Source organism: Dipodomys ordii, unplaced genomic scaffold (genome assembly GCF_000151885.1).
Source record: "Dipodomys ordii isolate 6190 unplaced genomic scaffold, Dord_2.0 Scaffold34, whole genome shotgun sequence".
Taxonomy (NCBI): Eukaryota; Metazoa; Chordata; class Mammalia; order Rodentia; family Heteromyidae; genus Dipodomys; species Dipodomys ordii.
In genome coordinates this window covers 9,027,181-9,052,325 of record NW_012267250.1, presented here as the reverse complement: position 1 = coordinate 9,052,325, position 25,145 = coordinate 9,027,181, and the positions used below count along the sequence as shown (strand labels likewise).

Here is a 25,145-nt window from a genome sequence, read left to right as displayed (position 1 = left end):
CCCAACACCCAAGAAGCTTTGATAATACCTTTTTATCCAGAAGATTTTAACTATGCAAACTAATATGTTCATCGACTTTAGAGTCTCAGTTTTCTTTATGATTTGGAAATATTTTAAACTCAGGACTTTCCCTTTATTTGCTGAGGTCTGATGTTATTTTTCTTGGGTATAAATTAAAGATTCGACTTGTGAGTTACTTTTAATGTAAGCACCCTGCAGTTTTCTGCATTGCAAATGATTATTTTTAGAAATTTTATGGTTGCCTGCATATATTTGTTTGTCTTCATTGATATGTAGGAGGGAAAGCTCATAAATGATTTAAAAAGAAGGTATTTTGATTCCTCCACTGATCCTTCTCATTACGTTAACTATAAAGGCAATAAATTAACATCTAATAAAAATTAAAGGAGTTTATTTCTGAACTTAGCTCTAGGATTGTTTTGAATTCTTGCATATAACTATCTTAATGTGTATCTGTCTCATTGCTTTGAAAGTCATCATGCAGTATAGCTTAACCTAGAAACATGGCTTATAATTCCAACTTAACAGCTGTCCATCAAACACCGTATTTAAACAACTGTTTCATGGAAAAGTTCTCTGGGTTCTCGAATGTTAAGTTATTATGTAAATATCAGAAGATCCTAACGTCAAAACTGATTATGACCCAGTTTATCTCCACTCATTTTACCTGCTATGTATCACACATAACATTTGAGAAACCTGCTTCCAATATTTTCTCATCGTAGCCTTCCATCACTCTTTTACCTGATCTTATGGTAAATACTACCTCCTTGCCTTATACCTAGTAAAAAGTCAAAATTCCTGCAAACTCAGGACCTCTCTTTTTGGAAACAGATGAGTGCTTATGCTCTGTACGTGTGAGTACGTGGGAAGAAGGGCAGAAATCCTTCTGTGTATTTGCTGACTGTTTGCAGCAAATACTCATTACATTTTCAGCAATGTGGAAAGTGTTTGCTTTATCTCATCGGGTTGAATCATCATCACCTTTTGTGTTTAAATGAGTAAAAGGTCGGGTTTTTTTTTAATTGTTTTTCTTTTCTCTTGAAACTATTTCTTGGGAGCAGAAATAGTTCAGCATGTCATGATTCCAGGACTGAGTTAAGTTGGTATAGCTATCTCTTCTAGAAGTAACTTCACTGGAAAAAAAACTTCAGTGCATATGCATTTTGCTGTGTGATATGGAAATGGACCATTAGGCTGTGTTGGTGCTGGAATGTGGGGGCTTATCCGGCTGTTTGCATGAATAATAATGAATATCTGGTCCTTTTGTTTGGGTTTTTTTTTGGTTCCTGGGACATGAGCTGGCATTAGGTGAATGGAGGGAGGGGAAAAAGGTACCATGATAGTAAAAGAAAAAAGTGAGAAAAGGCATCACGGGCTTCTTTTGTGGTTTCCTTTTAGATCTGATGTTGTGGTACTCTGTTTTTCCATCGCTAATCCCAATTCCCTAAATCATGTGAAAACCATGTGGTATCAAGAAATCAAACACTTTTGCCCTCGCACACCTGTTGTCTTAGTTGGCTGCCAGCTGGATCTCCGCTATGCTGATCTGGAGGCTGTTAATCGAGCCAGACGCCCATTAGCCAGGTAAGCCAAGGGCTCATACTTTGTTGCTCAAAATAAGAATCAGAGAGAGCAAGGGTCTCTGGATCCCCACACTCTGTGTTTCAGTGGTTCTGGGACACCCCCCCCCATCAACCAGCCATATGCTTTCAGTTAAGTGGTTAAACCTGAAGCGATTACCCTGACCCCCTCCCATACCCACCTTCATTTCTCACGTCACAATTCGTCTTTGTAATATGGTTGGCCAGTGCTTAAGTGAACCCTCTAGGTATGAAATTATGTGACAGAAATATTCTCTAATGTATAAAATAGTACATAAAATGTTAGCGGCCTGTAATAATGTCATTTTGACATCACTATTATAATAAAGTAAATTAATGCTCACAGTGAGTCAGGCATGTGTGGCTTTAAGAAAAATCAAGGCACTTGCTCATATTCATGAGCCTAACCTGTGAAAGAAATTCAATGGCAAGAGGACAGTGTCTAATCCAAAAATCATTTTGAACCTAACAGTTCCACAAAAAAAGCCAACAAATGTCTTCAGTCATTATAAAGTGTTATATACTGTTTTAAAAAATACTTGAAGATTGATTTGTTTTGCTATTATACAATGTGGATATTAATTTTGTGGGAGAAATAAATGTTTTTGAAACCTGCTGTGCCTCAAATTCCCTTTGTACAAAACAGATTTGTCTTTTCGAAGTGTATATATATTTTTTTTCTGGAGAACATAACTTTTCAAAAAATTTTATATTAAAACCTTGCTTTGATGTTGGCCTACTTGTCACAAAATTTTCTAGGGGCACCATTTTCTGTGCTCTTAGTGGAAAAGAACACACTAGCATTCTCAGTATGTTTTGAATAAAATTTCTGAAAGCATTTTTTGTTCAGTCTTCACAATCTTTCTATTCTTAAATCCATATTAAAAGCCACATGGGTATGTAGATGACTGAAGGAAGATTACAGACCTGTAAAGAGAGTGAACAAGACAGGCCTTGCTACATAGCAATTCTAAGACAATTTTATGAAGCAGGTTATTCAAGCCTTACTCTTTCAGATAGTAAATTTTATTTAAGAATATCAGTACCTAAGACAATGTCTCAGAATCAAGCACGTGCTTTTTGAGGAGTTGTAATAACAAATCACATCTTTTCCATGCTCTGGATACTATCTGACCCTTTACCAGATTATTTTATAACCCCAACCCTACACTGATTGTATTGGCTTTACTGGCTTTGATGAGATTGTATGCCAAAAGGCCACAGGCTTTGTGAAATCAAAAGAAATTAATTCAGAATTGCCAGTATATTCTTGTGCTATTTAAGGACATTTCTTGCAGTAATGAGTATTCTTGAGCAAAATTTCACGACTCTACCCAAAAGATGATGAAAACCTAATGAAGGAAGTAGAAGAAGAGAATAAGGTGAAAAAATATGAAAGCCAATTCATGAACCCCCTAGAGAAAACCTAATAAGCTATTGGATATAGATCATTTATCAAGTATAGGAAAAGCTACATTCAATTGCTTAGTAAAGATCTACAATAATTTGTAAATGTGATTCTAAGCAAACCCTTCTAACTTCCTGCCTGTTTCTGCAAAGCATAGAATGAAAATAACATATAGAGACTCAAATAAAATATGTAAATGTGAAATTTTAAAGTTAAAAGGTGTAGTTTAAATTTAAGATGATGATCATGATCATGATCATGATCATGATGATAATGATGGAGATGATGGTAAAGGTAGTATTAATGATGATATCATTATTGGAGCACAGTGGACCAAGTAACTAAGCAAGGTATTTTTTCTCACTTAAATCTTTCAGTAGTTCTTTAAAGTATAGCTACTCAGTATTATTGTACCTGTTTTACAAATGGGAAAACCAAAGCTCAAAGACATTAGATAAACTACTGAAGAACAAAGAGCCAATAAAAGGATTATACTTAACTTCTTGTGGTTAATACTGAAAGCATTTTTCCCCTGTGGTTATAAATTTATACTTGGAAGACCTGTAATTCACAATAGGTTTTTTTAATTGCTTATATTAATACAATAGCATCTTCAAGAGCCTTATTAAAGCCTAAATAAGACTTTAAATGCATAATTTAATTAGGTGCTTGGATAGATACTAGCTAGTTTTTTTTCTCTTATAAAATAAGCCCAATTATACTTTTTTAAATATTCTGTTTCAGGCCCATAAAGAGAGGGGATATTTTGCCCCCAGAAAAAGGCCGAGAGGTTGCCAAGGAACTTGGTATCCCATACTATGAGACAAGTGTATTTGACCAATTTGGAATCAAGGATGTGTTTGACAACGCAATCCGTGCAGCGCTAATTTCACGCCGGCACCTTCAGTTCTGGAAATCCCACTTAAAGAAAGTCCAGAAGCCCTTACTTCAGGCACCTTTCCTACCTCCAAAGGCCCCTCCACCGGTCATCAGAATTCCAGACTGTCCTTCCACAGGGATGAATGAAGCCGCCTGTTTACTGGACAATCCTCTGTGTGCCGATGTCCTGTTCATTCTTCAGGATCAGGAGCACATCTTTGCGCATCGAATTTACCTTGCTACCTCTTCTTCCAAGTTTTACGATCTTTTTTTAATGGAACGTGAAGAATCCCCAAATTGGGGTGAGGGAGTTTGTGAGCAAGAGAGGCAAAGTAAGGATCTCCAGGAACAGATGCTGAGTCTTGACCCAGATGAGGAAGGGCAGGAGGGCCCCCCAAGGACACCGCAGGCTGATGAAGGGACCTTCTCCAGCAAGGACTTGCCAGACAGTTTAGGACTGGAAGAGGGCACAGTTGCTGAGATGCAGAATTTGTCAGGCTGGAGTAAAGGGTTCATCAGCATACACAAGGAAATGCAAGTCAATCCCATCTCCAAACGTGTGGGCACCATGACAATAGTCCGGATGGACTCGTCTGTACAGTCAGGCCCTTTCCGGACCTTGCTCCAGTTTTTATATACAGGGCAACTGGATGAAAAGGAAAAGGATTTAGTGGGGCTAGCCCAGATCGCAGAGGTACTAGAGATGTTTGACTTGAGGATGATGGTGGAAAACATCATGAACAAGGAAGCCTTTATGAACCAGGAGATTACGAAAGCCTTTCATGTCAGGAAAGCCAACCGGATAAAAGAATGTCTCAGCAAGGGGACCTTCTCAGGTGAGCAGGGCTTGTGGGGGAGCCATCTAGCCTTCCAAGGGCATTTTATCAAACACTGCCAAAATGAGCAGAGGAAAGGATATTGCTGGTAACACTTAGGAGTGCCCTTCCCTCCCCGCCCCCTTCCATGTAACTTTCTAAGCCATAGATGCCATCTTATCTAATTTTCATCCTACTTCAGGCTACTCTCTCCATCTTGCATATGGAGAAGCTGAGATACAAAGAGATTAATGTCTGCATGGTAACACAGGCAATAAGTTGAACCCAAGCTTTTGTGGCTGCAGAAATCTGTTCCCTAAAATCGCAATGGCTGTTCCTCGGGATAGATCAGATGTCCCTGAGCCCATCCCCAATCTGCTTGATCCTTAAAACTCCCTTCCAGGGTCCATTCATGACCAGCTCTCTTCTCCTTTGGCTCTTCAAGAGTGACCTCAGGCTACTGAAGTCCTGGCCTTCCTTTCCCATGAAGACTACCTTGTGCATTTCAACCTCTCTCCTCTTCTGCTCTCCACTCTTTGGCCCAGCTCCTCCATAGTTTCTATACCCTTTGTCTTTGATAACTATGGCATGTACCACACACATGCTCTTCTGCATCTGCTTAGGCACACTGGTAGACTACTGAAAGTCAGAGTGACTGATTCTGGCTTGTAAGATAGTACAGTCTTAATCACTTGCTGTATTTTTGTTCTAAACTTGTCCTCTGGGTGTGGGTGATTGTGAATGCCATTGCAAAAAATTAACTTCCTGACTTCTATTTATGTGGACACTTCTATTTTTGTCTTTATCATTCAATCCCCATCATGGTACATTTAGTAAGTGGTTACTTACTAAATCTCTTCATTAATTTTAAAGCTTATGAGTAATATTTACTTCAAGTATTTCCTATTGATGTATAGAAGCAGTCTTGAAAGTTAATCAAATGAACATAGTACAAACCTATAGGAAATTAAGCAGTGTACTTTCACTAAGTTAGTTGGATATATCATCCTCTCCTTGATGCAGAGAAAAACTCATGTGGGATTAGAAACTCAGTACTATTTTTTTTAATGTGAAATCAGCACCAGGTGCCAGTGCCTCGTGCTTATAATCCTTGCTACTCAGGAGGCTGAGCTCTTGGGATTGCGGTTTGAATCTAGCCCAGACAGGAAAGTCTGTGAGACTCTTACCTCCAATACACTACTCAGAAATAGCCAGAAATGGAACTGTGGCTCAAATGTTAGAGTGCTAGAAAGTAAAGTAAAAGAAATTCAGGGACAGCCCCCAAACCCTGAACTCAAGCCCTTGGACTGGCACACACACACAAAAAATGAAATAAACTTTAAAGATGATTAGGGAAATTTGAATTTGAGCTAACTAGTAAATAACATTAAGGAATTATGTTCCATTTTCTTAGGTGAAATAATTATATATCCATATATTTATATTATGTTAGATAATATTCTTATTTTTAGAAAGTTTATAATAAAGTACTTAGAAGTGTCATATTATCTACTTAAAAACTCTACACACATTTACCTAGAATCAAACATTGCAAAATGTTACTAATGGATAAATAAACTATCCTTGTATAGACTGAACATCCCTAGTCTGAAAATTCAAAATCAGAAATGTACCTAAGGCCAGAACTTCCCAGAGGCAAAGAGTGGAAAGTTCTCCATCTGTCTTCATTTGATAGGTCATAGTCAAATGTAGATACATAAAAAATAATGTCTAAAATTACCTTCAGAGGCTGAGTCCATGGTACTCTACGTGGTAGAGTGTTTGCTTATCAAGGACAAGGCCCTGATTTCCAACCTAGTACAATCAAATTAATTAAATGGCTAACTAATTAATTGCCTTTGGGCTACATGACTCTGACACATAAGTAAATTTTGTATTTAAACATTTCACATCAATAGGATGTTATTATGTATATGCAGATAAAACAAAGTCTGAACAAATTCAAAATCCCAAAATACTTCTGGTCCACTGTTCTTCATGTATGAAGTTTTTCCTACTCTGTGACATTTTGGTTCAGAGAATTTTGGTTGTAATGCATTTGAAATATCTGTTTCTTAATGTGAGAGATGGCTGTGCCAAAAGTGAAGGCTGATACCATCAGTGAGTAGATACAGAAGAGTGGCAGATAGAGGTTAGTGGATGTGGGTAGAGCAGAAGTCATGGCTTGAACTATCAGCAAAGCTGGCTCATTCATTGATTCTTTGGCAGATGTGACATTTACCTTGGATGATGGAGCCATCAGTGCCCACAAGCCACTGCTGATCTGTAGCTGTGAGTGGATGGCCGCCATGTTTGGGGGATCCTTTGTGGAAAGTGCCAAAAGTGAGGTAGGTGTCTTATTAAATGATTAGTGGCAACCTTACTAATGTGTGTGTCTGCTTAGGAGAAGTGTTTATCCAGCTGATCTCATTTCTCAACTACTTCCATGAAATAGCTCCTCGAGCCATGTTTGAGTTGTAAATCTCCTTTGGATAAATCTGTAGCTTAAGGAGCTACAAATTCTTCTTGGTCATTCTATTGAGCACATGTGTGCTTGACATGCAACTTATCTTTTGATATTTACATATTTTCTTAACCAGGAGGCCTGGTCAGCTATACTGTCCACAGAAGGTCACAACATGATACCAAAATTATGTATGACCTGGGCATGGTAACACTTCCCTTTAATACTGACTACTCAGGAGGCAGATGTAGAAGCATCTCGGAAGGCCTAGGCAAATGCTCAAAACCCTGCCTAGAAAACAGACAAAATTAAAACTCAAAAAGAACCAAAGGTATGACTCAAGTGGTAGAGTACTTGAAAGTGTGAGGCCCTGAGACCAATCCCTAGTGCAAAAAAAAAAAAAAAATCCAGAGCCGGGCACTGGTGGCTCACGCCTGTAATCCTAGTTACTCAGGAGGCTGAGATCTGAGAATCACAGTTCAAAGCCAGCCCGGGAAGGAAACACCGTGAAACTCTTATCTCCAATAAACCACCAGAAAACCGGAAGTGGTGCTGTAGCTCAAGTGGTAGAGCACTAGCCTTGAGCTGAAGAGCTGAGGGACAGCGTCCAGGCCCAGAGTTCAAGGCCCACGACTGACAAAAAAAAAAAAAAGTCCAGAACATAAGAGACAATGATGATTTTCCAGTTCACAAAAGTAAAGCGTTCTTTGGCCACAGATGTTCCAAAAGGACTTGTGCTCTTAGAACAGAGCAAGCAGTATCTCGGAAACACTGCCCTTATCTTTTCCCAAACTCTGTTGGAAAACAATTGTATTCAGGCATTTCTAACTTTAGGAGCCAACAAGAACTTTTGTTGAGTTTTGCAACTATTTTTTAACCTCTTTAAAAAATGAAAAAAATAAGAAAGCATGGGGACACCCCATCAAGTTTATTGTCCTAAGAAGCTTGTTTCCCTTATCTCAGCATCTCTCTGAACTTTCAAAAGGAATACAGAAAACAATAGCTAACTTTTCAAAAGGGGTGCTTATGGGAAATCTGAGCTGTCCCATTGTGACCTGGGCCCTGCATTTGCATCCCTAAGTGGGGAACCAACCCTAGAATCACAAGCCTGGGATGGCTGGGGTGGAGAAGGTCACTAGGGCACCCTCCTGCTTCCAGAACAAACTTGAGCTTCTCCTAAACCAGCTCCCAGCACAAGACTGTCTGCTGTTTTAGAGCAGAAATGTTAGAATTATCCCAATGACAAATTCTGCTGTCTGACAAGCTCTATAAATCAGGAGCTTCTCACTTGTAACTACGCTGAGTCTCGCGTGTGGTCAATGGTATTGAGGGCTTTTATTAGATGGTCCGGCTTTGCGAGGGTAACTACTTAAGCATTACGGAACTTAAATAACAACTCCTTCACTTACAAGTTGATGGCCTCGGATAACTGACTTAACCTTTCTGAGCTCCAATCTCCATCTGGAAGACCCAGTAATACCACGCAGTGTGCAAGTCAGTTCTTGTCAAGCACTTCTAAGCCTTAAGTAAATGGGTGCCTGCCACCAGTCATGGTGGATGCGGATTATATTCCTTTCCTTTTACTTCCGAGGAAATGTTGTGGTAACCACTGATTAGTAAAAACCTCCTCCAATTGCCATTTTATTGACTACAGTTGTCAGAGACAAAGATCTGGGAAGCTAGCTCCTGGTCATGTTCCAGCATACTGAAATGCCTCTGCTGATGGTCCAGCGGAGAGCCTGCTGTTAACTGGGCAGAGCAAAGTTGATCAAGGTCAGGAACCCAGGCACAAAGAGACACTGTCAGCACTGACCTCATGAATACTAATCCCCTTTATCCCGTCACAGAATGGACTGTAATCTTCTCCAGATTAAACTGTGCATTCGAGGTGACCAAAACAAAAACTTGGCAACAAAAGTGAACATGCACATGTTTTTATTTTGTGTTTTTGTGGGTTTTTTTTTTACCTTCCTAGAGGTGGCTACCTGGTTAGTGTGCCATCCTGAAATGATGCACAACAAGAGAAAACAGAAGCCACATTTTGAGAGGTCAAATTGGGAGTCTTTATTAGAAAGCTAGTGACTGCAAATGGATTCTTGTCACCTGCAGCCCTGGAAATACACTTAACACTGTCCAAAAAAAAAAAAAAAAAAACTGAGCCATGAGAGCAGGAGAGGAAAGAAAGAGCAGAAAAACAATACCAACAAACCAGATCAGCTCCAATGGAGAGCTAAAATGGGATGCCATGTTGACCAAAGGAAAGCCAGGAGATATAGGAGACTTAGCACATGGCATCCCAATCCTGAGCTGTTCGGGGCCTAAATAGAGTCAAGGTCAGGGAGCAGGGTCACAGGAAACTCGAGTGTCTCTCGAGTTCAAAGCACAGGACTGACAGGCCCAGTAACCTATTGTCCAAGTGTCTGCCCCTGCCTCTTGGAATTCACCTGGGAGGTGGGACTTACCCTTCTTCCACCATGAAGACAAGATGGTGCCAGTTAAATTCAATTCCCTATCCACTACATGGCCAAGATGGCACCAGCCAGCTTCAACATCCCTGCTTCATAAGGACTACACACTTCATAGCTAGGGTTGGTATGGACATGAAGATTCAAGCCATTCAAAAGACAAACCCATGGGACCAAGTAACAAAATTGTGCATGAAATTCCATCAGCCAGTTGTACCCAAAGAATGCTAGTCGCTGTTAACATTTCCATTCTTCTCCTGTGATAGTTACTGTTGATGGTACCCGACTATTTGCCTAACAGAAGCATCCTTTCAAAAACTGTTATGAAGGAAAAAGGGAAACAGCGGCTCTTGGGTAGTGACAAACATCAGAACATTGAGGACACCAGAAGTATTAGAGCGGGATCACTCACTGGAATCCTGTTGCCAGAAATAACTTATTTTTCACTTAAGATAGTCATTTTCACATTTGTATTTCTAATGGGAATTTATTTTTTCTTTGAGGGATGAATTAGAAAACACTCTTAGCAAACAATCCTAAAAATTCAGATAACTTTCAAAACCCAGAAACTGGAGGAAGGAAAGAAGGGAGAAAAAGAGGGAAGAGGGAAGAGGGAAGGGGGGGAGGGGGAAGGAGGAAGGGGGGAACAGGAAGAGGGAAGGGGAAGGGTCTCAATGTTAAAAACCATTCCTGAAACAACACTTCATTGTTCTATAACCCAAACCATTGCCAGTAAGGACTTCTGGTACTACACACCAACTCAGAACATGCACCAGAATTTTATTTCCTGAGCTTAAATCCCAGTCACTACTTCCTGGCTCTGTGACCTTTGAAATATGACATACTGTTCCTGAACTTCAATTTCCTTTTCTGTGAAATCAAAATAGCCTTCCTCCTAGTGTGGATACAAGGACCAAATGAGATATATGGAAAGCTCAGCACAGTGGCTGGTATGGAGAAGGTCTTCTAGTAAGGTTCACTTTTGTCGTCATCCACATTCCAACAGAAAGGCCAAGTGGTACTATCCTGTAGCACCACAAGGCCTTTCTCACAGGGTTAATTAGGGAAAGTAAAGAATGTACACCCAAATTGACCCAGGCCCATCCATCTAGAACTGAATTTCCCAGGCATTCCCTGCCCCTACCATTGCCTTTATGTCAACAGTGTCCCAGACACTCAGGGAAAAGACCTGAGGAATCCTACAAGAAACAGTGAACCATCCCAACCAACCAACCCAAACCCAGATGTCCTTTGGATACTATGAATTTACAGAGACCTAATCATGTTCCAGGAGTTCTGAGTCCATGTGGTTGCAGGAAAACAAAATAACAGAATGTGTATATGATATTAATATTACTAACAGGACATCAAAAACAAGCCAGTCACTGTGGCTACAGAAGCAGTTGTTCTTTCTCTATTTGGACATCTTAAAAGAGCCAGGCTTCGTCCTGTGTTGGCAACAGAGTGGATTGCAGCTCCCCCAACACCTGTCATGTTGCTAGGAGATTTCTTTCTCCACAATAGAGAGTTCTCGGGTACTTGGCAAGGAAGGCTCAAATGTCACCATACATTTACAACCCATTTGTCTGATTTACACATCCAGATAGCCATTTAAAAAATTCCAAATCAGGCTTTGTCAGGCAGCGCCACTCCATTGTCATCTACAAATCAAGCTGTTGTGTTTACACCCATAAATATTGGGTGGCTTCTATGTGCCTTCTCAAAGCAGGTACCTGAGACTTGCCAGCATGGATTCACAGTGTTGGGATATTTATAAGCAGCAGAGTCTAAAACTTTCTCCAGCAGAATTCAGCTTTGCCTATAATATTTCAGGTATATCTCCCGAACATAAACAAGATGTCAATGCAAGCAGTGTTGGATTATCTCTATACCAAGCAGTTGTCCCCCACCTTGGATCTGGATCCACTGGAACTAATTGCCTTGGCAAACAGATTTTGCCTGCCACACTTGGTTGCACTGGCAGGTAAGGCTGATAGCTTGGGTTGTGCAGTGTCTGACTGTCACATTTATCAGAGGGGGGGGGAGCAGGGGGAAACATGTAAACAAAAACTAAGATTTCTAGGAAAGCAAAATTTGTTTTCATCCCTTCCCCCCACAAACGGCACTGTCTTACATAGGTGATACAAGCTGATCAAATCTATCAGACAATCTAATCCAACATACCATTCATAAGCACCTATTTGGGAGCAGGCCCTGTTTGGTGAAGCAAATATAAAAGGGAATAACATAAGACCCCTTCCTGGAGGCACATGCTATATCCTGTGAAGTCATTGGTGGACTGGGGAATATGATGTCAACAGTATCATCAAAACGTATGCATAGGCATGGTATTTAAGCCAGGAGATGCCTTAGATTAGAACAGAGCCAGATTGCCTGCTTCCAGACCTGACCCTTCTATTCAAAGACATTGGTCTTTAGCTAACCTGAGCCATGCATCTCAGGGTTCCCCCTTTTTAAATGTAAGTGGTTTGCTTAAAGCTGTTTTAGAAAATGTTCTGACACTGTCGCCTTCATTTTGAGGGGTGGGGGAGAAGAAAAAGGAAGATTTGGCTTAACTTCAAAAGTCTAATCTGTGATTCCAAATATGTTCGGTTGGTTAAGCAGAAGCAAGTCTATATAGAAGGTGGGCATTTAAATATCTTTTCAAAAAATAAACTCTTCATCCCTCAGTGGGGTCAATGAGCAATCTGGGTGTTTTTCACTATATTGGGTTGATCCTAGTAACTATGACTGCAGAGCAAGACAGCTCCTGCCTTGTTCCCTAGTTTCCCTACATAAATTCTAACTGAATAACTGAGCAACTGGAAATGAGGATAGTACAGACCAGCCCGTCCCATGCACAGTTCATTGCCTGGCAAGATTTTAGATAAAAATGAAATCCCCTGTCTTCCAGGATTCTACTATTCACTAACTAACTGGAAATCAAAGTCCTTCACCCTACTTTTTCCTCTATAGAAAAATTTGAAGCATCACTATTGTATTTCTTTAGGTCTTTTAAATCAATATACCTGAACCCGAGATCTAAATGACTTAAACTACTCAAAGTTTTAAACACTAACTCTAGAAGATTTTCCAGCCCATCTAACTATCCACAGATTTTACAAATGTTTGTCCTTTGAGGGTAATTTGAAATGACCAAAAGCAATTTTGACAAGTGTGCCAAACAGGATTTGTGACCAGTCATGGTTTTGTGCCACTTTTTGCTTAAATATTATAACTGGCATGGAGAACATAGGATTGAGTTCTCCATGAAAAAAATAATAATAATAACAGGCCCAAAGAAACTTCGTGAGTGAACTCCAGGTTTCTTTGTTACTTTTATAAATGTTATTGCCATTATGATTATTTAATAAACAGCTTTCCAAGAAAATTCCTTGAATCATTTATATTATTTGACTGCACAGTCTTCTGCACAGTATTTAGAACATCTTTATGGGGTATTTAAACCTCAATTTCTGGAGAGAAAACCTTTTAGAAGCTAGTGTAAAATGAACGTCAAGAGATGATGCAGTTACTTAAAATTAAAGAACCCTGGTGACTTCTCTGGGAAATTGAGGAGGGTTATAGCAAAGGAACCATAGCATTTTAGCTTCCATACAGACTGATCAGATGAAGACATAAGACTAAGAAGTGCATAGAGCCAGAGCAAGAAGTAGGCTTGATTTGAACAATACAAACTTACCTCCAAGGTATTGCATAAACAATAACTGTTTTATAAAACTAGAGCATTCAGGGATGGGAAGGTGGCTCAGTGGTCCAGTGCTTGCCTTGCATGCATAAGGCTCTGGGTCCAATTCCTTAGTGCCACATAAGCAGAAAAAGCCAGAAGTGGCTCAAGTGGTGGAGCTCTAGCCTTGAGCTGAAGAGCTAACGGACAGCACCCAGGCCCAGAGTTCAGGCCCCACAACTGACAGAAAAGAAAAAAAAACTAAAGCATTCAGTTTGCAATAAAGCAAATATCACTGGAAGTGGCACTGTGGCTCAAGTGGTAGAGCGCTAATCTTGAGCTGAAGAGCTGAGAGATAGTGCCCAGGTCCAGAGTTCAAGTCCCACAATTGACAAAAAAAAAAGGAAGGAAAGTAGCAATCAGTACTCTGGATTCTAAAAAATTATTGGGGCTGGAAATGTGGCTTAGTGGTAGAGTGCTTGCCTAGCATGCATTAAGCCCTGAGTTCGATTCCTTAGTACCACATAAACAGAAAAGTCCAGAAATAGTGCTGTGGCTTAAGTGGTAGAGTGCTAGCCATGAGCCAGAGAAGATCAGAGACAGTGCCCAGACCCTGAGTTTAAGCCCCAAGACTGGCGAAAGAAAGAATGAAAGAAAGGAAGGAAGGAAGGAAGGGAGGGAGGGAGGGAGGGAAGGGAAAGGAAAGAAAGAAAAGGAAAGAAAGGAAAGGAAAGGCAAATATCACATTAAAGCCAATTGTGAACTTTTTCTGGTTTCATGGGAAATATTGAAGTGACATCTGCACTATAATATTATCATCTTAAGCATGACAGTGTATTGTATCTTATATAAAAGTATATACCTCAATTATAAAATAAAGATTGCTCTTTTAAAATACTGAACAATTGTGTGAGCACTCAACTAGTTGTAATCTTTTTGCTAACGGAGAGTCTCCCTTATGACTGCTGGCTGATCAAAGCAAGGCAGTAATGCCAAGTTTACGATGGCTGTGCCAATTTCTTAAAAGTTGGCACTGAAGTTTGCCGCATACATTGATCCTTCCTTTCACAAAAGATTATTTGTAGCTTGTTTTTTCAAAAACAAAAAATCTGAAGCCCATATCTCCAATCCCTGCCTCCTTTTTAACACTTAGTTTATGTAATATTCAGATATGATGTCATTGCACCAGTGTTCCCAGCGTTTTATCCAAGAGTAATTTCTGACTGGACCAACTGCTTTCTTAGCTCATCAGTAAGCAGCAACACATTATATGTTAATGTTGCATCCCAAGATGGAAGCAATTCAGGCTCTAGTCCTCTTAGACAGTTTTCCCACTCCTCATTCTATCTATCTTGCAATTTCCACCACGTCTGCAGTTGCTTCCCCCACTGACATCTGGAAGTCCTCATGGAGGACTTCCAAATGCCTTTAAGGTTGATATTTTGGCCTCTCCCCATGACTCACAAGTGTTCTTAATGGCATGTAGAGTGAATGCTTTCCAGAAAGTTTCAATTTCTTTTGCTCAGATCCATCAGAGGAATCACTACCTGCAACAACTATAGCCTTACTTACACAGATTTCTTAAATCATAAGATTTGAAAGGTAAAATTATCCCTCGGTCCATGACTGCAGAATGAATGTTTTGTTGGGCATGAAAATGAACATTATAAAATCATATGTCTTTGTTAGATCTCTTAGATGGCCAGGTGCATTGCAAATAAGCACATATATTTTTTAAAGGAAGCTTTTCTCTGATAAGTAAGTCTCAAGAGTGGGCTTAAAATACTCAGGAAGCTGTGTTGCAAATAGATATGCTGTCACCCAGACTTTACTATTCTGTTCATAGTGCAGAGCAAATAGTGTAGATCTTAAGGGTCCAATAGTTTTCCAAGTAGAAAGTGAGTACTGACTTCAACTTAAAAGTTACCAGCTACATTAGCCCTTTTAACAAGAGAGTCTTCTTGTCTATTGAAGCTTTAGAGCCAAGCACAGACTTCTCTCTAGCTATGGAAGTACTCAATGGTATCCCATCATTTCAGGCTCTTTGTCTCCATTGGAAATCTGTGGTATTGTCTAGATATTTTGGATAACTTGCCGCAGCTTCTTTACCAGCATTTATCTGTTTTATGGAGATATCTGTTTTCTTAAACCTTAGGAACCCACCTCTGCTGGCTTCCACCTTTTTAGAACCAAAGGGTGTTGCGTCTTGCTTTAGAATAGCCTTTGGCTTAAGGAAATATTGTGCTTGGTTTGATTATCATTTCAGGCCACTAAAACTTTCTCCAAAGCTTTCTCCAAAACTTTCTCTTAACATTTGTGTGCTGCTCACTGGAGTGGCACTTTTTATTTCTCTCAAGAACTTCCCTTTCACAATCATAACTTAAACTCTGTAATAGAAGAAGCCTAGCTTTAGATCTGTCGTAGCTTTTTACATAGCTTTCCCATTAAATAGCAATCATTTCTAGCTTTTCACTGGCAGTGAGAGATATATGACAATTCCTTTCATTTGAAGACTTATAATCCATGAGGCTTATTAATTAGCCTAATTTCAGTGCTATATGTCATAAAGAGGTGTAAGGAAAAAAGAGAAACTTAGAGAAATAAGCTCATCAGTGGAGCAATTAGAACACATGCAACAAGTATCTATGAAAGTTCACCATCTTCCATGGGTCCAGTCTCTGGTGCCTGAAAGCAATTACGTTAATTACACCAGAACAGATGTAATATAATGATGAAAGTGTTTGAAATACTCCAAGAAGTACCAACATGTGTAACTAAGACATAAATTGAAAAATGGCACAAACAGACTTGCTCGACAAAGTCTTGCCATTATCTCCAAAGTGCAATCCAGTGAAGTGCATTAAAATGAGGAACATTTGAATATTAGATTAGAACAAGTCCTATGCTAGAGATGACATCAGCATCGAGGAACAAGAAATGCAAGACTGGGCTAGGAATGTGGCATAGTGGTAGAGTGCTTGCTCAGCATGCATGAAAAAGCCAGAAGTGGCACTGTGGCTCAAGTAGTAGAGTGCTAACCTTGAGCAAAAAGAAGCTCAGGGGCAGTGCTCAGGTCCTGAGTTCAAGCCCCAGGACTGGCAAAAAAGAAAAAAGAAAGAAATGCAGGACCAAGAGTCGATACATACATGCCAATCCCAGAAGCAAGAGACAACCCCCAACACAGGCAAGAAACATCTCAACCTTAGAACCACAATTCTGCATTCAGCTTACAACAGTTGGACACAGATTCCCAAGAGGCAATCCTAGTTATCCCAACTGGATTTTTGTAACATCTAATTGAAACTCTCTCCCACCTTTGTAGCCTAAGAGGTTGAACAATATGCCATGCCTCTGGCACTGCGGATACAGAGGTATACATTCACCTATCTAACTCACCGAGATGTATACATTCACCTATCTAACTCACCGAGTAGAGATAAATACCAAAACTGTTGAACATGAACATGTCTAGAGAATTCCTGGAAGCTGCTGGACAGTCTGGAGCCACACTGTCCAGTAGAACTGTCTTGCATGGTTATAAAAGTTCTATACCTGCATCACCCGGTGTAGAAGACATGTGGACTTTTGAGTAATTAATGTGCCTGGTGTCACTGAGGAGTTGAACTTTAATTTCATCCACCATTGATTATCTGAAGTAGTCTTATTTGGCCCAAGGGCAGTGCAGATCTGAGGGAAATGAGCTACTTCAGAAGCCCAGATAAGAGTTCCCAAAGATGATGGTGCAGTAGCATACGAAAAGTGTCCCCCCACCCCTATCAGAATCTAATCTACATTCAGTTTAGGCACCTGACCTTAGCAGTCCGTGTTCCATATAGTCTTTCTCTTAAGAAGTTGCAGACCAGCCTCTTGGGTAAGAGTCCTAGCCCGTGGAGTGCTATTTAACTGCCCCCTGTCCTTCTCTTCCCAGAACAGCATGCCGTTCAGGAGCTGACCAAGGCCGCAGTGAGTGGTGTGGGCATCGATGGCGAAGTGCTCTCTTACTTGGAACTGGCCCAGGTTTGTAGCAGTTTTCCCTTTACCTCTGAAGTGTGTTCAACTAGTTCATTTAATGCTGATAAAACATTCCATCGTTGCATCTGTCTAAATAAAGATGTCACCACTGAGTCACAGAGGCCCCCTGTGTATACTGAGAAGATCTGAGAGTTTTACATTTCAGTTTTACCATTTGCCCTGCTGGGCTTCCTTTGAAAACACAAGGACCCCCACACCCACACCAGTCCCATTGTTCCCTAAGGAGGTGACTACAAGCACAGGAAAATCACTGGAGTAAAACAGAAGGAGGTGGTTGTCTCTCTTCCTTCTTGAACATGTATTTGGCCAAGAACAGACAATTTCTAGAATTCTAGGAAAGCCCAGAAATGTACTCCTCCTATATTAATGGACAGCTTGCTGGAGCTCTTCTAGATTTTCCATATTAGTTTTTGTTCATACCAACATCCATAAATCCAAGACATAAACATGGTCTTCTAAAGACGCTCTTAGCTCCAGCTCATCTTTTATCAAGTAACTTGGTCAAGGCACAAAGCTAAGCTCTGCCTTGGTGTCTACCCATAAGAAATGAGGATACTGAGTCACAACCTCTGAGACCTTGCAGAACATTTGCACAAACAAAAGGGAAAGAATGTTCAAGAAAGAGCCCTGAAGAGCAGAGCCTCTCATAGTCCAAGGTTCACCTGCAAAAGGATCTCATCCTTGGTATGACAGAGGAACGGTGAGAAAGGAGGATAAATTCTGCAGTCTTTTTTGTGCTTTTGAGTTTGGCTTTGGTTAACTCTTAGGCAATTTAAACCAGTAATTCTCAAGGGGGAGTAGATTATTCCAGGGTGAAGAAAGTGGCAATGCAGCAGGTGTCAGGCAGGTCATCCAACTGTGACCATAAGAGATGGCTCAGATTCAAAGGGAAAAAAGGTGAAAGAGGACTTGGAGCAGCTTATTCACTCTGACCCAACATTCAATAAATATTTGTTACTTTTTCCCCAGTACCAGAAAGGTACTGGGTGGAAGACATGTACCTACAAATGGGATTCTCTGCCCTTGAGGCAACGTAAGCAGTGAGAGAAACAAACCCAAATGATTAAAAACCCAATATGAAAACCAGTCTGCTAAAGATTGCAGTAAAAGCTGACAGATACCCTTTTGCAGTAGAATCAGCAAGCCCCTGCCAACACTAGTGATCTATGGTCTGAAATGTGGGGGCATTATCTACCATATCTGAGACTAAAGATCTAAACAATTGTTGAAAGGTTGCCTCAGTAAAGTATGAAAAGAAGAAAATTGGGAGTTTTTGAAGTACCCTCCACACACACACACACACACACACACACACACAATTTGACTTGGACATTGCCCAATAAGTATCCGTCATCATAAAGAAAAGGGAACTGAGTCACAATTGCAAATAGTACCAGTTCACTTGGGGTGATGATTTGAAGTTGTGTTTGTTTACTCTGTGTTCCCATCTGTCCCAGCCTCCCACACTGCCCCCGCCACACCCACACCCTGGAAGGCAGTGTGATTACTTGCTTAAGCCCTGACAAGCCTTCACAGGAAGAGCTCGGATGTAGTCTCTCACGTCCTCACTCATTTGTTAGCCAGTACTCCGGGATGTACTCTTAACAGTTCACTGAGGATGATATGGGAACCTGACCTGTTGTATTTTCCAATCTCTGTGGTGTAAATACTACTGCGAAGGTTGGTTTGAACAATATGGATTCACTGCGTTAAGAAAGAGTGGGGAAGCTCGGTGGGGCTGGTCCAGACTTCCCAGAAAGAATTGGAAGCATCAGCCTTAAACTAGCCCAGATGTCGGAGCTGTGACCTTACAACTCCCTTGAGTGGGCTTCGGAAGCATCGGGCTTTGCTAGCTTTTCACAGGCGAGATGCCAGCCACAGGGGAAACCACATAGGAGGGTCCAAGATTTCATCTGGCCTAAGAAACGTCTGAGAAGGGCATAAGACACATCCTGCCAGATCTTACAAGATGAAGGGGGTGTTGGCTCGCATCTGGCGGGGGGGGCACTGGGTCTTTTTTTGGTCACAGCAACCTCAACTACCGTGTCTCTGAGCCTCTGTCTGCCAAGAAAGAATGGGTGGAGTGTTTGGATGCCTTCCAGCTTGCCCCTAAGCCAGCTCTTCTTATGTAACCAAAGGACAGGTATAGAACAGTCATGTGTTCTGCAGTCTCCTCTTTCTCATCTTTGGCCCCAGCAAGTTGAGCTCTGACATGTGACCCAAGCTTCCTTAAACAGAGATGACATCGCTGCTTTCTGTTACTGCCTGGTGTCTTCCAGAGGGCACCCGGTGGCATATCACTAGCAGGCCAGGTGGCAGGGAAGGGTGGGAGGGTGCAGTGTCCGTTAATCTCCCGATGAGATGCAATGATAATTTTGGGTTATCCTGAGGGAGGAGGGGTAAAGGAGGTCATGCCAGGTACTACCCTTGATTGTTATGGCCAGTGTTAAACTTCAAAGTCAAAAGAGAGTTAATGAATGGGTTCTATAACTATTTCCCTTCACTCCTACAATGGTTTAAGTCTCAGTTTAAAAAAAAATGTAGATAGGCACCAGTGTCTCACACCAGTAATCTTAGTTACTCATGTGACTGAGATCTGAGAAGACTGCCTGGGAAGGAAAGTCTGTGAGACTGTTATTTCCAATTAGCCACCGAAAAGCCATAAGTATGACTCAATTGGCAGCCTTGAGCAAAAAAAAAAAAAAAGAAGCAAACAGACAGCAGCACCTGGGCCCTGAGTTCAGGCCCCAGAATCAGAAGGAAAAAAAAAAAGAGAGAAGAAAAGGCGTTAACTCCTTTGATCCCTTTTCTGCAGTTTCACAATGCTAACCAATTGGCTGCCTGGTGTTTGCACCACATCTGCACCAACTACAACAGTGTGTGCTCCAAGTTCCGCAAAGAAATCAAATCTAAATCCGCAGGTGAGACTGTGTGTTGGAATCCCCATTTGTCTCATTCTCCTCCTCCCTGACAGATGCATCTCCCCAAGGTGGCCCTGGGTGTGGGGGAGAGGCAGAGGGAGGAGCATGCTGAGCAGACAACTTGTGGAGAATCCCTGCATGCAGAGATTTTGCCCAGGAGCAAGTTTAGACTCTCTGAGTTCTGAGTCTCTGCTGCCTGGCTACATGACTTACAGGCAAGAAATTCTACCTCTCAACAAACTTGAGTGTCACAGTCTGCAAGTGACTCTAGTTGTCCCACACCGCATGAGACAGTGTGACTGATGTAGAACTTGAGGCCTCCTGCATAGAACAGGTAGTGATGGACAGACATGACCATTAGTCTCTTTCCCTTGCCAGAAAACCAGGAGTACTTCGAACGGCACCGCTGGCCCCCAGTGTGGTACCTGAAGGAGGAAGACCACTACCAGCGAGTAAAAAGGGAGCGGGAGAAGGAAGATATCGCATTGAATAAACATCACTCAAGACGAAAGTGGTGCTTCTGGAATTCATCTCCAGCAGTGGCCTGAAGAGGAAGAGAGAAGACACCCAGTAAATGTGATACTCCACTTTTAAAAGCACTACTGTAAAATTAGTCTTCTGATTAGAGATATGACTGTAGTTCAGGTTTCAGGCACTGACCTTCCTCCACTTTTGTGCATTTCTCTTCCTTAGGATCAAAGCACAAGCTCACCATCAATGAGCCTGGACAAAACAAAACAAACAAACAAAAAAAAAGGGAAACTGACTCTCACTGCATTCCTTAAACTGATAGGTATATTTTTCTGTTAGGGAGGCTTAATAAACTTTAGTCCGTTATTTTGTTTCTTTTTATACAAAAAAAAAATCCAGCTTTCATGTTTCAGATTCCAAATTGGAAACTATTTTTATATGGTCTCTTGTATTTTGTTGAAATGAAAATACTATGTATTACTTTATTTTACAGGCCACAAATTGACCATGAAGTTGCCCACAAGGCTAAGCATCATTACATAATTAGAGGGTTATCCTTTTTGTTTGTGTGATGTAAAGGGTTGGATTGAAATCCCCCAGAGCGCAAGCTGAAAGTGCTTAATCTTTGTGCTGCTGGATAACATCGGTATAATTACCAACTCTACTCAAAGAATGTGTATTTACAATATTTGCTGTGTAAGTGCTAGTAATTATATGGTTCTATGTGCCATGTAAAATATAGTGATAGCAAATATTCTGTTGTTTAACATGTCTAGATTCAAGATAATCTTTATAATCATTAGAAGGGCTTATTAAATCCCAGCATTATCCAGGGCAAACTCACTGGTGGGCCTGACTACATAAGAAATGCTAGAGCTAAAGCATTGGTATCTGGATTGCTGTGTTAGGTTTGTAGCTCTCGATGTTCCTTGGTCCTGCCATGCTTCTGCATGCAGACTTTCCATTGACTTGAACTGAGATGAGCAAGAGACAAGGTCCCCAAACTTGTCCCACCATCCTACAGGCTGATCACCTCTCACCACCAGAAACAGGCTTCCTCAAGTCTCTGACTTGCAGCCAACGTTACAAAGATGCATATTTTAACTCTTTCCAGGGAAAAATTCATGTCACTGCAGAAAGAGGCCACGGCAGACCACCCACTCTGCTGAAATACAGCAGGGCCTATGAAAGCACAAAGCTAGAGGCTGGGTCCCTGCCTTCTCCAACCCAGAAAGACATCTAATACCAAGAGCCTAGGAAATGGTGCTATTGTGAGTTAGTACTGACCCTTTGTCCTTCTGAATTTTCAGTGTTAAAATAGAAAGTAGAGTAGAGAATGGGTGAGGTTTCAAGAGGCAGTTTAGATCATTGCTTCTCTGAACATTAAGATGTTACAGGACACACAACACCACACACACACACACACACACACACACACACACACACACACACACACACAAAGCATTGTAAAGGGCAGAGCCCCCACCCCATACCTGCCACAGGATGTTGTGGGTTGTCACTGGGTCTCATTCTGTTGGAAGAAGGTCAACTTACTGATGCTAAGGGCTATTTTTGTTTTGTTTGTTTTTTGTTTTCTAACTTTCCAAAAGATGAAAAAGACACCACTTCAAATGCCATATGCATTTGAAGATCTGTCTGTATGACAGGTGGATGTTTATTCCTGGCACTGGAAACATACCAGATAGGAGGGCTTAGAGAAGGCCACAAATGTATCACTTTCTCGTGGCAAGGGGAGGGAACAGTGGGAGAGAGATGGTGACAAATGCATCCACCTAAACTTTTTTCAATAAGAATGTAAATCATTAATGGAAGGAGGAAACGGACTAGAGGATATATGTCAATACTCAAGGAGAATTGGCATCTATCATGATAGAGGTTGAGTTTTCAATGAGTAGTCATAGTTGAATTTATACAACCAAAGCTTCCATTTGATTGTAATCTTGCCAAAATACAATGGACATATAAATGAACGTGGGGTATAAGCAATAATATCCACTAGTGTTGTTATCAGCTACTGTAACCAAGTGGCTGGTTCATTTGGTTGATGCTGATTATGGCCTTTAACTATGGTGGTTTGTTTTCGTGTTTTTTATTTCACAAAAAAAAAGCCAATAAAATTGTTTAGCTACAAAATGTCTCCAGTTTTGTTTCAAAGACTAGCATCATATCTCGTGAGTAATTTAATATTTGTAAAACTTACAAACACTGAGAGGCGTGGGTGATGGGAGCCTGTCTGTGTGTACTCAGTGACAAAACAGCTTAGATGATGATCATCTCTGATTGTCTGCAGAAATTCAGTGGCATGAGGTCAATGAGGCTTGTGGCTTTTTGCTCTTAGGTAGTAGAATTACATCATTTGACTCCATGCCACCTTGGTGAAGGGGAGGGGGAACACCTTCCCACCCTGATCCGCGCGGAATGAGTACAGTCAGGATGTGGACTTTTCTGCTAGTGATCAACTGAGAGGTTCCGATTAGGACACTCAGAGGAAGTCTAAGAAAGACTGGGGAAATTTGTAAACAATTTCAGAGGTAATAGAAGACTGTCATGAAATCTACTTGTGGAGCTTTTCTGTCTAACTTCTCTGTACTCTCTTGGGAAGGGGTTGACCACTACAAGAAGTAAGACATAGGAAGCAGAGAATGGGATTTGCAGAACATTCCCACACCTTTTAAAGGTGAGTATTCTCAGTTATGGCACCTGGGCATGCCAGTAGTCTTACATGTAGAAATTCCTGGTCCTCCGTATCTCTTAGGGGGTCTGGAATTGACCCCTGAATTGACATGGGGGGAAACAAAACAAAAATCCTACTGGTACAGAGGAACTGAAATATTTTCATTATACATGCTCAGATGCCAAAGGTCAGTGATCCTACGATATTTCTGTTCACACTTGCCTTGATTTTATTGGCATAGCCATTGGCAGAATTTAGTTTTTCATCACTATGACATTGGCTAAATAGAATGAATTGTGCTAGTCAGGGGGGGATACTGAGTCCTGAGCTGGAAAACTTTTGTAATTTTTAAGTGCATGCTTATCTTCAAGATGAAGGCTTAACAGTCTTTTCTTGAATTGAGAGTTTTTAAGGTGGACAGAAGATAGGTAGGTAGACAGACAGACAGACAGACAGATCTCCTAATTGGATGCTGATAGACAAGCTACAGTAATTTTTTTCTGGAAGAATGCAACTATTGCAGGAAAGCTGTGGAGTTAAAAGTCAAGGCCAATATGTTTTGGTGCATATGTATTTGTGAGTGTGGTAACCAAACAGCAAAACAAAGCAAAAAGAAGGGAAAGAGAGAAGTAAAGGCAACATCAAAAAATGAGGGAGAAAATCCATTGACCAAAACTATGGGAGTTGAATTAAGAAGTCTAAGCCACATTCTTTTGCAGAGTGCTAAATTAGATTATCACCAAACTTTGTATCTGAGTTGATATATTTAATAGGGATTTTGAACTCACAACAAACAGCTGTTCTACCACATGAGTCCTTTTTGCTTTAGTTATTTTTCAGATAGGTTCTTGTGCCCTCTGCTAATGCCAGCATTAAGCTGTGTTTCTCTCAATATCTTGGATCACTGACATGCACCACCATGCCTGGCTTGTTCCTTCGGATAGGATCTCTGAGTTGTGTTCAGCCCAACTTAATTGATTTTCTCATAAAGAGGTTGCTCTCTTGAATTTTCAATTAAAGGCAGGTAATGTGTGCATCAGGAAAGATTTAACATTAGAAAGGTGAGTGAAGATGCTTGTGTGGCGTACTTGGTGTCCTACAAAGCAATGCTATGGAGAAGCAATGTAATTTCACTTGGAGGAAGGTGCAAATTCACCCTTCGCTGACATTGCTTCTCACTGGCTATTTTTACTTGAGACATTTAGATACATGGTGGTGTTATGTGTTGTTTTTTTTAAAACTAGGTTAATGTACAGGTGCTCTTCAGTTATTTATAGATATTGTCTAAAATACAAGGGAATGATTTATGGACAGATAATTCCTGTGTAAAAGCCAATTAATCACACAGTTGCACATCCACAGACTTGAATGCACTGTAAACAAGAATAATGGACACAAAGTAACTGGTCAGAGATTTGCTCTGGTGTCCCCTGTGTCCAGAGCACATCTTTGTAACAGAGATCCCTGGAGACTCAAGATGAATTAGGAGCTACCTTTATGTGGCCCATGGAAGGAGTACTAAGTTCTTGGAATCCAAATATGTTCCCAAATCCCAAAAGCAAAATTTATGAGACATTGCAGGTGATCAATAAGGAATTCTGCTTGGATGCCAACTGACATATTTTATAGCATCCCAATATGAGACATATATCTTTTGGATGATTGATGAAGGTCCTCATCAC

At 40.8% G+C, this 25,145-nt stretch overlaps 1 protein-coding gene across 2 annotated transcripts in view; it reads left to right on the top strand.

Moving 5' to 3' along the window:
* Rhobtb1 (Rho-related BTB domain containing 1) overlaps positions 1-21,522 on the top strand; it is a 136,788-nt gene extending 115,266 nt beyond the window's left edge. Inside the window, exons 6-13 of one of the 2 annotated variants that reach the window (XM_013017239.1) lie at positions 1,423-1,608; positions 3,778-4,748; positions 6,957-7,075; positions 11,490-11,640; positions 17,273-17,361; positions 20,192-20,297; positions 20,676-20,867; positions 20,991-21,162. In XM_013017239.1, the coding sequence (XP_012872693.1) occupies positions 1,423-1,608; positions 3,778-4,748; positions 6,957-7,075; positions 11,490-11,640; positions 17,273-17,361; positions 20,192-20,297; positions 20,676-20,845 (1,792 nt within the window). In that variant the 3' untranslated portion in view covers positions 20,846-20,867; positions 20,991-21,162. Of the gene's footprint in view, positions 1-1,422; positions 1,609-3,777; positions 4,749-6,956; positions 7,076-11,489; positions 11,641-17,272; positions 17,362-20,191; positions 20,298-20,675 lie in introns of both variants that reach the window. The other variant, XM_013017238.1, reaches the window with a different exon arrangement.
* The last annotated feature ends 3,623 nt before the right edge of the window (positions 21,523-25,145 follow it).